Source organism: Phyllostomus hastatus, unplaced genomic scaffold (assembly GCF_019186645.2).
Source record: "Phyllostomus hastatus isolate PE091 unplaced genomic scaffold, TTU_PhHast_1.1 phas_scaffold_12, whole genome shotgun sequence".
In the NCBI taxonomy this organism is placed as follows: domain Eukaryota; kingdom Metazoa; phylum Chordata; class Mammalia; order Chiroptera; family Phyllostomidae; genus Phyllostomus; species Phyllostomus hastatus.
In genome coordinates, this window is record NW_025334007.1 from 19,912,620 (window position 1) to 19,925,049 (window position 12,430).

General features: G+C 56.4%; 1 protein-coding gene across 1 annotated transcript in view; it reads left to right on the forward strand.

The window, feature by feature from the left end:
* The window catches only part of ANOS1 (anosmin 1), an 89,776-nt gene extending 85,644 nt beyond the window's left edge, over nucleotides 1-4,132 (forward strand). The window contains exons 13-14 of the mRNA XM_045855804.1: nucleotides 4-148; nucleotides 1,602-4,132. Coding sequence (XP_045711760.1) covers nucleotides 4-148; nucleotides 1,602-1,660 — 204 coding nt within the window. The 3' untranslated portion in view covers nucleotides 1,661-4,132. The remainder of the gene's footprint in view (nucleotides 1-3; nucleotides 149-1,601) is intronic.
* Nucleotides 4,133-12,430: the final 8,298 nt, after the last annotated feature.

Sequence of the window (12,430 nt, forward strand, 5' to 3'; positions counted from 1 at the left end):
CAGGACCACAATGTCCTCACGGTGTCCAACCTCAGGCCGTCCACCCTGTACCGGCTGGAGGTGCAGGTGCTGACCACAGGCGGGGAGGGGCCCGCCACCGTCAGGACCTTCCGGACGCCCGACCCGCCACTGCTGCCGGCGGTGCACAGTAAGAGCCCGCCGCGTCTTCCCGACCCACCGACCGAGAGTGGGTGGGGTGCAAGGCTCACCCAAGTCAGCGCAGGCTCCTGGGCCACGGGGTCCTCTCTGTCTCAGGGCTCTTCCTCCCCGCTTCCGTCCGCCTGCGGGGCCTCCGTCTGCCAGAAGTCGCGTGGCTGAGTTCTCATTGCTCCTTTCTCCCTCCCTCCACCCCTCCTTCTTTCTCTCCTCCCCTTTCTTCTTTCTCTCCTCCCTTCTTCTTTCTCCTTCCATGGATTTTGTATATCGTGGAGGCCATTTCCTTCTCTTTCAAACCATACATGCATGTGGGAAAAAAAATCTATAATCCTATCCATCAGGAATTTTTTTCAAAATTTGCATTTTCAAAAGTGACACTATAGGACACACTCTTTTGCTAAGGAACGTATTTTCTTATCGTACACATATTATAAGGGAATATATCCCATGAGTTCTTTTTAAACTATAACCCCAATCCATCTGGCTAAATCCAGTAACATTTTCTTTAAAAAAAAGAAGTGTTACCTGCTGTACAAAAACTAGTAGCGTCGGGCTGATTTTTAAAGACGCATTTTGTTTATTTTTTTAATTTTTAAAAAATTTTATTTATTATTATTATTATTTGTCTTTTTAGAGAGAGGGAAGGGAGGGAGAAAGAGAGAGAGAGAGAAACATCAGTGTGTGGTTACTGGGGGTCATGGCCTGCAACCCAGGCATGTGCCCTGACTGGGAATCGAACCTGCGATGCTTTGGTTCGCAGCCCGCGCTCAATCCACTGAGCTACACCAGCCAGGGCTAGTATTTTGTTTATTTTTATGCAGCTTACATTTAAAATGCCACATCTCTGGCCCTGGCTGGGGTGGCTCAGCAGGTTGGAGCGCCATGCAGAAAACCAAACGGTCAGGGATTCGATTCCGGTCTGGGCCCATGCCCGGGTCGTGGGTTCGATCCCCAGTCGGGTGTGTGAGAGAGGCGGCCGATGGATGTCTCTCTCCGTCTTCCTCTCCCGCCCTTCTCCCCTCTAAGCGTGTCCTTGGGTGAGGATGAATACATAAACTGAAAAGGCCACATCGAATGGTTTGTGTGTTCATAAAATAATCGAGAAGTCATCCTAGTTTAACTTCTGATTTTTTTTTTAAAAGTGACAGATGGAGTAGGCCCCGATGCTGATTAATGTTTAGAATTTGAAGGAAATCGACATCTACCCCTGTGGCCGAGGGCTCACGGTCCTTCCTCCTGTCGGGTTGCTTATAGAAACTGTGAGCTTCGGGGCAGGAGCAGTCTTTTTTCTTCCTGGGGTGTGTGGTTCTCCCCCGCGAAGGAGGGGAGAGGGAGAGGGACTGGAGGAAGGGACAGTGAGCCGCCGGGGGGGCGTCCCTTGAAGTTCAGGACCGCGCGCGCGTAGGAGGCGCGGTGACCTTGCGGTGTCTCCCGTGTGTCCGCAGGGCCCGTCCTGAAGCACCGCCACCCCCACCCTCACAAGTCTCCCCCAGAAAGACACTAACCCGCCCGCAGAGGCGCGTGCGCCCAGGAGCCAGCCCGCTGGCCGCCGCCCGGACAGACGGACGTGGGGCTCGCCTCGCACTGGGAGGAGCCCAGCGATTCCTTCCCGCAGCTCCACCCTCCCCCAGGTCACCCGTCTCCTTCCGCGAGGCCTGCAGGGCTCCGGCAGCGCACGGGAAGCGCAGACGAAGCCCAGCTGCCCAGGGGCTTCCTGTCCACCTCCACGGACGCGTCTGCTCGTCTCCACGGAGCCAACACAGAGCGGGCGTTCCCCTGCGTCCCGCGCGCACGCGGCAAGATCTCAGAACGCATCCGCGTGGCCTGCGCACAGGCCACACGCAGATGCAGCCTGCTGTGCATCCACACAGGCGTCCGATTAAATTATTGATCGGGGCTGCAGGGCCAGCTGAGGCGACGCCGTGTGCAGGCCCTGTTTCGTCGAGTGTCGCCCAAGGTGGTTGTTATTACACGTGGGTGGTGGCAGAAAATTTTAACCTGAAGTGTGCCGAGGTCGCGTGCATCTAAAAGTGTCCCCCCTTTAAATACCGCATGGTTTCTTGCATACAAAGACCGTTGAGAGTTCAGTCGGTCCATTACGATGGCTGAGCCCCGTCTAAAGCAGGAGGGACGCGGGGAAGGAGCCGGTGTCCAGGGTTTACCTTGCGGAAACGAAAGCGCTTCTCTGGGCCGCTGTCTCCTGTCTCGACCCATAACCCGAGAGATTTCCCCCGGGCACGCTTTCTTATTTATGCTCCCCTTTTCCTTCATGGACACGGCTGCTGCTTCGCTTCGCTTTGCTCTCCACCTCACGCGTGTGAAAGCGGACGAACCCTCCTGCTGAGCGTGAGAGCGTCCCAGTCTTGACCGAGACCCGCCTTGGGCCAGCGCCCTGAGCCTGTCTGTGGTCTCCGTGGCAGGCCCCGGGGAGGGGGCTCTCCTCGCGAGAACACAGCTGTGTCCCTCTCTCCAGCCTTTGCTGCCCCCAACCTGCTCCACATTCCCGCTGGCGAGTGTCCCAGGCTGCCAGCTACCCCGTGCGTGACCGCAGGAACACGTGTCGTAGCGTGTTGTCCGTGTGTAGTGAGGCCACCTCCGTCCCAGAAATGTCCAGTCGCAGCCTTGTTTGTTAAGGCGATGATGATGCCCACGTACGTGGTGTGGCCTAAGCACATGAGTGTGCCTGCACAGTTACAGGCGTGTGTCCACGTGTGTCTACTCACACACACACAGGTGGAGGTATACCACGTGCACCCTGAGGAGATCGTTTGGGCAGCTCCCCGGCGGTGCAGAAAGACACACAGCTCTCCCACAGGCCCCACGGACAGCCCACTTTCCCCACCCGTGTCCATTCTAGGAGAAAAGAGCGGTTTACCAGAAGGACGCATTTGGAAGACAACGGTTTCCTCGTGTCCTGGCCCACCCGCCAGGATCGAGGACGTTCTCGGGAACCTTCCCATGAGGTTCTGCGGTAGGACCGGTCCTAGTTGGTGACGGCGCCCCCAGGCACGTGGGGGATGCAGCCCCCCCCCCGAACCCCTGCTCAGAGCACCCGCGGCTGGCGTCTCCTTGCGGGTGTGACACATGGCAGAGAGAGGCTGTCCACGGGCCCATGGGCCCCGCCCTGTCGTCTCTAGGACGCAGCCCCGGAGCTGGCGGCCGGAGAGCAGACAGAGAACCACGCCCCACGTGTCCAAATTCATGGTGGTGCGCCTGCCTGCAGGGGGCGCCGTGGAGGGGGACTTCAGAGTGGCAGCGGGTGCCCGTTCTGACCTGAACGTGGTCTGGGATGTGCTTCTTGCAAGGGGTGCAAAGTCAGCCCATCCGAGAATGACCCCTTTTTACCCCGGAGAGCAGGACGGGCCTTCTTTTAAATGCCCCACCCCTCCGCCGCCCACCCCATCTTCGGTCCACGGCACAGAGGCGCGCCTCTGACACTACCGTGTATCCTGCCGCCACGACCAGCGCCCGGATCTCTGACTCCTAGGACTTGGGAAATGAAGAGTTGTCCTGATCAACTTCCCAAGGTCATCTTCCCCCTTAATTTGTCACAAACAAATCCCAGAATTCCTGCCAGCGAGTTTTCGCAGACTTGTATAGTTTACCATGCGGGCGTGTGTGCATGGCTACAAAAAAATATTCTTGTTATATAAGTTTAAATTTATAAAACTTAATGATGTTTCTTTTGTCTGCGTAATAGACACTGAGCAAATACATGCTTCGTTCTAATGGAGGTCTGAAGCTTTTATCTTCCCCAGGGAATCGCAAGGTCCTCTTAGCGGCTTCTAATGTTGCTATAATAGACAGTAATTACACTACAATTAAACTGCACTACTATTACTGGAAGAAAAATGCTGTTAATTACACAACAAAAGAAACATAAGCTTCTTTCATGCATTTCAGGAGTCATCCGTAGTAGTCAAGTGAGAAAAAAAATTTAATTGCAGTGTTTTTTTTTTTTTAATTTTTAGAGAGGGAAGGGAAGGAGAAAGAGAGAGAGAGAAACATCCATGTGCAGTTGCTGGGGGCTGTGGCCTGCAACCCAGGCATGTGACCTGACTGGGAATCGAACCTGCGACGCTTTGGTTCGCAGCCCAAGCTCCATCCACTGAGCTATGCCAGCCAGGGCCTTAATTGCAGTGTGTTGAGTTATAAAAATCCAGGTGCCCCCATGAAGGGATGAACATCTATGTTTTCATAAAAACAGTTTTCACGGTGAAATCTCTAATACATTCTATGGAAAGTAGGTGCATTTCTCATATGAAGAAGTACTGGGTTGGGCAACAACAGGTCGGCAGCTCATGTGGGAAACGATACGAGAATGAACTTGGTTTTGTGTCCTCACGGCTGGAAACCTGCTTTTGCCCAACCTCGTATCTTCAGGAACAGCCTTTGCTCTGGAAAGAAATCGAGCCCGTCCAACCACAAACGCGCCCAATACGGGGGCCGACTCGATCCCCGGGGCACCTGTGGGCGTGCTTTTCACCCACAACCCTCAGCGTTTTTCGGCGGATGCACCCGCCTGTCCCTCTCCTCCAAAGTACGGCCACGCGGAGCGATTTTCCTAATGGAACGCACGCCCCCTTTCTAACCCTTCACAGCTTCCGTGGGGTCCGTTGGAGACCCCACAGTGAGGACAGGTCCCATGTTCCAATGCTCGCCCAACGGAATTCCAAGGTCACCAGGGCGTCTGCGTCCTGGACACCTACCAGAACCCGCAACCAAGCGTCCAGCGAGGGTTCTCACCGCGGCTCTGCTGATGTGTGGCGGGGCTGACGGGTGTCCATGGCAGGGAAGGTGCTGGACACTGTAGGGACGGCCCTGGGGGTTGCAGGGATGGCCCTGGGCGCGGTGGGGATGGCGTTGTGCATTGCGAGGTGGTGAGCACCACTCCTGGTCTCTGCTCACCAGAGCCAGGAAGCACACCCCCCAAGGTGTGACAACCACAACACCTGCAGACATTGCCAACGCCTCCCCCCGCTGTGGGGCGAGACGGTCGCCCCTGGTTTGCAGCCCCTGCATCGTAGCGGTGAGAAGAGCATTTGCCCTGTAGGAGGACCCCCCCACCGGGCAGGGGGGACAGCCGGGAGCTTATTCCATGGGGCTTCAGAGCCCCCAACTGTGTCTTTTCTGCCCACCGACACACCTGCCTAATAGGTGGCATTTGTAACGTGGGTGTGCCCCATGCAAGCGCAGCTAGGAACGTCGGACGTACCTGTCCTGGTCCCCTGTGGGAGCGACTGGCTGGTCCCCGCCCTTTCCGACCCCTGTGCACAGACTCCCTGCCACGCCCCCAGGTGTCTGTCCGTCTTCTCGCAGACTCGCGCGTGGAGGCCGCGATGCACACGCCACACGTCTAGTGCGTGCACTTCCAAACTCACGGGAACACCGCAGGGGGCAGAGAGGTGGGGCGTCTCGCCTGTGGCGTAGCAGGCGGAGTTCGGTGCCTCTCCGGAAAGCTCTGGCGAGTGAGACAGGTGATTAGCAGGGGTCTGCATGTAAGAGAACTATTTTCATTTGCTTCATTCTGTGACCCGGCTCAGATAACAGACGCTACACTCTCATCCCCGTGGTCCGCAGACACCACGCCCCTTCCGGGGGCCGTTGGGAGTCCATATTTATTTATGTATGTGCTAAACGTTTGATTTCTCTGTGTGTATCTGACATGTTATTCAGAGACGTCCTCTTGTAAAAAAAAATTGTAAAAAAACCCCACAAAAACGTATTGTACGTAGCCTGAGATTCTGCGACACAGCATTTTCATGGCAGCGTTTGTACGTGCTGATCCAGTAATAAAGGGTCCCGAAGCCTGCCCACCGGACCTGGCTCATTTTTCTTGTTTGCCTAAAAAACACAAGAAAGAGGAACCGTTTCCCGGGCTGCCAGGGGGGATTCCAACAGCCTAGCTTTCCCGCCAGGGTGAGCAGTGCCGCGGCGCGGGCCTGGGAAATGCCGGAAGACGCACCTCGCTCTGCGGACAGGGTGCTGGTGCTGGACTCCGACCAAATGGACCTCAGGCTGCCGGAACCACACCTGCGACTCTCGGTGCTGATGCATGGGTGGTGCATTTTGTATCCATAGTTTGCAACCTCAAGTTCCCCGACCCGGACCCCCGGGCTGTATCCATAAAACGCTACATTGTAGCAGCGCTCACCAGCCATCATCTGTGAGAGCGCACGGCGTCTGTTTTTCCCACACTACGCAGCCAGCTGAAGGCTTCCGTGTCCGAGGTGCACAGGGAGCATGAAACGGGCCCCAGGCCCCCCACCCCCCCCCCCGCAGAGTTCCTTCCGATCGCACCGGGCTCGGGCTCACACACTCGTACACTTCGCACATCCGTGTGTGTGTGTTTCTATGCCATTTTTTGTAACCACGTGTGCATGCCACTGAGCGCGAGCAGACCGTTTCAGAGACTCCCGATGACTTCAATGCGTTGTAAAGGGCGCGTCGCCTATTTCCGCACGGGGCCCACAGGTGGGCGCGCCTGTTGCAGGCTGGTGTTACCTTCAGTGCTGTGGAAGCGGTCGACTCCATGCGCAGCCGCTACGGTCTCGCTCACTCAGGGGGTAATTCCCCGCACGACCACCGCGTGCCTCAGGAGTCCGCCCAGAGAGGTCTGTCTTGTCCCACGAAGTGCACGTTATGTGCTCAGGGAAATCGGGGGGATGGAAAAGTCGCTTCCGCAGCGGAGACAGATGCCCGTGCGCCCTTCTGTCGGGAAGTGGATTCGAGGAAGAAAGTGAGAACAGGAAATTCGTCACTGCCAGGGGAGCAGGGAAGTGACGTGGGGTCTCGGGTGGACGTGACACTTTGCAGATCGACTCTTGAACCTTTGCCTCTGATGGTCGGCCTGACCCCGGGTCACGCGCTGGCAAAACCGGCTGCCTCTCGGTGCCCAGGGGAGCTCTCAGCAGGAGCAGTGACTCTAGCCTCCTGCAGGTGGGGCTGGAGCTGGAGAGAGCCCCCAGATAATTCACATATGTGCGAACCAGTCCTCCCAGCTGGGAAGAGATACACGGCGTGATATGCGGCATGCCCATTCCTGCTCGCACACCCGAAGGGGTTAAAAGTCGTGCAGAAGCCACCTGGTTTCATTGCACCCCGGTGAACTGTAGGTCCCTCCCCCCAACCACGTGTCTGAGTAAATCACACATCGAGACACGGGTGTGGGTTTGGGTGTGCGTGCAATGCACGGAGGCATAGTGCGAACGCAGTTCACAGCCAAAGTTTGTCTCGGATACCTATCCAGACGCCAGCATATTGGGAAGATGAGGGTTGGTGGAAAAGAGAAGGGGTTTTTATTTAGATATTGCACAGTTTGGGGGAGCGGGGGACTCCCTGACTCCAGGCCAGTCTCTTCCTGCAAACACAGAAGAAAAACCCCATCCATTCCCCCAAAAGACTGAAACCCAAACACCATGCCCAGAAGCCCTGGTCCGTCCTTATCTGCACTTCAGAGCGTGAGCCTGCTCGGTGGACGGCTCTCCGGCCTCACGGTCCCTGGAGGCTGCGTGTGGGGCTGGTGCCGCCATCACCACGCCGTGGCTTCCTAGGCCCGGGTCCTGGGGCTGCTGCTGGCCCCTGCGGACCGCTGCAGCTGGCCGTGTGCACAGGGGGCCACTGTGCCAGCCACAGGGGTCTCCGCCTTCCTGATGTGGAACTCCCTGGCTGCAAACTTCTGTTCAGCTCCCCCAGCCAATCCCGTGCTTTCCCCGGCTCAACTGGCAGGCCTTACCCCAGCACGGCACCGCCCCCGGCTACCACGTTGACCTTTCGGTACACTTGACTGCACCCTCTGGTTCCGCCCCCTTGAATCAGGGACTGGAAGAGGGTCCGAGGGCTTTTCTCAATACGTGCGTTGCTCTCTGTGGCCTCACGCACACTCCCTGCACGGCTTCCTCCGGCACCCCTCTGCATGGGCGTAGGGAAATCTGTCGTCATGCACCATGCGAGCAGTGCAGCGTCACCCCCGTGGGCGCTGGCATTGCCAGGGCGCCCTCCCTGGGTCTGCACTCCACGCCGGTAGCACTAGGAGACTCATTTCGTGTCCCGTCTAAGGTCACGTACGCTGGCCTGGCCAGACCTCACCTGACCATATACCCCGAGCACCCGTCCCCCTTCCCAGGATAGGGGGGCAGGCGACCAGCCGCCGCCCACCCGCTGTGGTCCTGGCAGACAGTAACAGTCAACAGCAGCACTGTCTTTGAAAGAACTGGGAACCCCAGGAGCCCGGAAAGTCAGAGCCACAGATCGGCACGGGCACCTTCTGGGCGGCAGAGCGGGGCAGGTGGTGTGGAGACGAACAAAGCGATAGGAAAGGCCGTCTTCGGAATCGGAGGTGCGGGCCGAGAGCAACAGGAGCTCTCTCCAAATATTCGAGAGGCTGCCGTGTGGAGGGAGAGCTGACCCGCTGTGACAGCTGTTCGAATCCAGATGAGGAGCACTGTGGGCGTTTGCAGGAAGGAGCCCTGCCCGTAATCAATACAAAACGCCCTTTAGTGAGCCGCACGGCGCCCAGGTGCCACAGAAGAGCGGTGACGGTGAGCTATGCAGCCCCCAACACGAACAGCCCACGGCTGGATGGTGCCGTTAAAACCCTGACAGATTTCCACCGCACCCCCAGCCCCCCAGCCCTCCTTACTGTCTGAAACCCCTGCCCCGCACTGGGAGCCAGGGCCGAGTGTGGGCACGGCACAGGGCACGGAGCAGGTGGCTGTGGTTCCGAACCTGGCTCGCCCACGGAAGCCTCCCCTGCGTTCCAGCAGCGTGCCCGCCGCCTCAATCCGGACCCGGACACGTGAACCCGAGAAGGACCCGTCACGTCGATGTCAGTTCCCGTGGGGTGTGGGTGTGGCAGTTCCCACGTTTCCCACGGAGATCACAGCGAGGCCACGAACCTCTCTGGGCCGTGGTCACTGGGAACCGGGCTGGCTGCCCACGGAGTTCTTCGCACGCTTGCCTCCTTCTGTTACCATAAACTTTTAAAATCTAAAATAGAAATAGTGCTTCCACAGAGACGCAGAGAACTGCAGGATTTATTCTTCATTTAATGGCACGTATTTTATTTCTTTTTTTAAAAGATTTTATTTATTTATTTTTAGAGAAAGGGGAAGGGAGGAAGAAACAGAGGGAGAGAAATAAGAGAAATGTGTGGTTGACGCTTGCACGCCCCCTACTGGAGACCTGGCCAGCAACCCAGGCATGGGTCCTGACTGGGAATTGAACCGGAGACCCCTTGGTTTGCAGGCTGGCACTCAGTCCACTGAGCCACACCAGCCAGGGATCACGTATGTATTTTACTAGAATAGAAGCACTGAGAATGTTGTATTCTTAAGGTCACACCCACGAGGACACACCCGCTGTTGCCTAACACTGAAAATGGCGTGCATAAAGAACCAGGCAATTCCTAGAGGAGGGCTCGCCCTGCCACCTCGGCAGGTTTTGTCTGTGGTCTGCCTGCTGCCGTGCTGCAGCCAGCTGCCGGCCTCCTGGGGAGACAGGGGTGGGGGATGGGCCACGCTGAGCGGTTTGCACACCTGCCAGAGGGGAAGGTGAGCTCATTCATGCCCAACCCAGCACCCCCAGTGCCGGCCTGCACGCCGGCTCCCTCGGTGTTTTCTCACACACGCGAGTCACCACGGCAGTGACACCGGTGTTCCTGTCTTTGGGCCCCGGAGCCGTAAATCTGCAGCGAGCGGAAAAGGGGTGTGTGGACCTTTCACGAGCGCTCGGCGCTCCCGGGTCTGTGTGCTCTACCAGACATCTGTGTGCAACGTCTCCCAAGGGTCTCTCCGGGTGTTACAAGTCACACCAGACCAGCTTCCTGCCGGACAGCGCCGAGCAACAGCCTCCTGTTAAACAAACATCCTGCACACCCGTCGGCGTGAGTTCAAGGATGCACGTAATTTTCTTCCCCATTGCATCAAGCGATCTCTGTTTTCTGTCACGGATACCTTTGGTGAAAAATGCCCTTTTGGAAGCATTTTCGAAGAATTGTGGATATTTATGTTAATATGAATTCTATCCGTTTACCTAGCTTGGGATTCTAAGAATGTCTTTTTTTTATCTTTTTTTTAAAGATTTTATTTATTTATTTTTAGAAAGGGAAGGGAGGGAGTAAGAGAGAGAGATAGAAACATCCATGTGCGGTTGCTGGGGGCTGTGGTCTGCAACCCAGGCATGTGCCCTGACTGGGAATCGAACCTGTGACACTGGTTCGCAGCCCACACTCCATCCACTGAGCTACGCCAGCCAGAGCAGAATGTCTTGAAACGCTTTTAAAAAATGAAACTTTCCTTTAGCAACAATTCCAAATGACAGAAAAAAAAGGGATTTGCCCTCAATTTGGGAGATTATATCCAAATAAGAAAATCCTAGGAAAAGAGAAGGGGGATCCAAGACAAAACAAACAAAACAGAAGTTTGATTTGTCATCTTGACACTTCCAAAACGTGTGAAGAGGCTCATTAAGGAGTTCCATAAAACTCTGGTGACATTTCCTCTCAGACAAACCCCTTGCCTTTTTGCATTCAGGAAATGTTACAGGACTAAGGCGGCTTTATTTCCAAAGAGGCCACCTTCTTGATGCAACCTCTACAGCAATGAATGTACGTAAAAATATGTCTCAGCTGCTGATCTTCTGGAAAATCACACCCAAAAGCATCATGTTCGAGTCTGTTTCCTAGTTCCAGCCATGGGAGTGCACCCTGATTTCTGCTTTTTTTTAAAAAAGATTTCATGTATTTATTTTTAGAGAGGGAAGGGAGGGAGATAGAGAGAGAAAGAAACATCCATGTGCGGTTGCTGGGGGCTGTTGCCTGCAACCCAGGCATGTACCCGTGACTGGGAATTGAACCTGCAATGCTTTGGTTCTCAGCCCGTGCTCAATCCACTGAGCTACGCCAGCCAGGGCTGAGAGTAGCAATTTGACATGAGTACTGGGCACACACCCCACAGTTCTGCCTGCCGGTGACCTCGGGCCTGATGCTCTGGATCCCTCATTCCTGAGATGAGCTCACCGGTGCGAGGTTCTCACGGGTGTCAGTGCGTGTGGGCAGCAATGGCGCAGGTTAGCTGGAGAGGAGCTGGCCGTGTCCCATGGATGTGTTGACGGAAGAATCCAGCTTCACCCAAGGGAGTTCTGTTGCATGAAGAAAGTGCAAGGGAAATTGATTCTGTCTGGGCTCTGCAGATGGTTTAAGCAGGTGCACTGTTTTTTTTTGTGGGGTGTGGGGTGGTGATTGGCTCTCCTGCTGTGGATTTCCTGGGGTCCAGAGGTCATGCCTCAAGAGCAAGGTCTTGGATGCTGGGCAGACCCGGCAACCTTTTGTGAGAAAGGCAGACACCAAAGGAATGCGTCCTCTCCCACAAGAGCGGGCTGGGCAAGGTAAGTGCGCCCGCATCTGTTTTGTGTTACTGCGAACACGTGGACGCGGTTGCCAGGACAACAAAGTCAGGTCTGTTTGTTTGGGAATACACACCACTGCAGGAGCCCCCGGGAGACCTGGGTGACATCAGGGGCAGCGAACTGATCGGCTGGCTGGGCCCGTCGCCACCGGGGCCGGCGCCACACACTTCCAGGCACCCCGGGCTCTGGACCCCGAGCTTCCCTGCCGACCGAGTCCTCCCTGGAGGGGGGCTGTCCTTCGCGCACGTGACGCGAGCAAAGAGGATTCCAAATGCGTCAGGCTTGCCTGGGAATCTGGAAGCTTCTCTCCTAACGGGCTTGGGTCCAAGGTGGTTTTCCCGGTTGCACGTTAAACAGTGTTGCACGGAGGTGGCCCTTGGGCGGAGCTCATGCTGATTGATACACAGGACTTGGCTGGGATGCAGAGTCGGAACTGGAGCTCCCAATACCCCACGCAGGTGCTGCCCACACGGCCTGTGCCGCCCCACACGGCGCCCGTGCCCATCCCATTTGCTACTTTCGGTGGAGAATAACCAGGAGGCTGCTCATCCAGTCATTGGCAGGTGCTCGGGGAGACCCTTACGCAGCTGCCAGTGAATCCACAGACAGCAGGGGCTGGCGAGGACCCGGATGGGGGGCAGGGGAGCCCCCCTGCTCCGCGGGTGGGAACACAGACTGCTGCAGCCACGGTGGGAAACGGCACGGCCTTTCCTCAGAGACGTTAAACATGGGGATGCCTCACGATCCAGCGGTGGCACTTCCGGAAGGCACCCAGAGAAACACGAAACACCAGTGAAAAGACTATGGGCACCCGTGTCCACCGTGGTGTGATTCACAACAGCTAACATGTGGCAACGCCCCCAGCGCC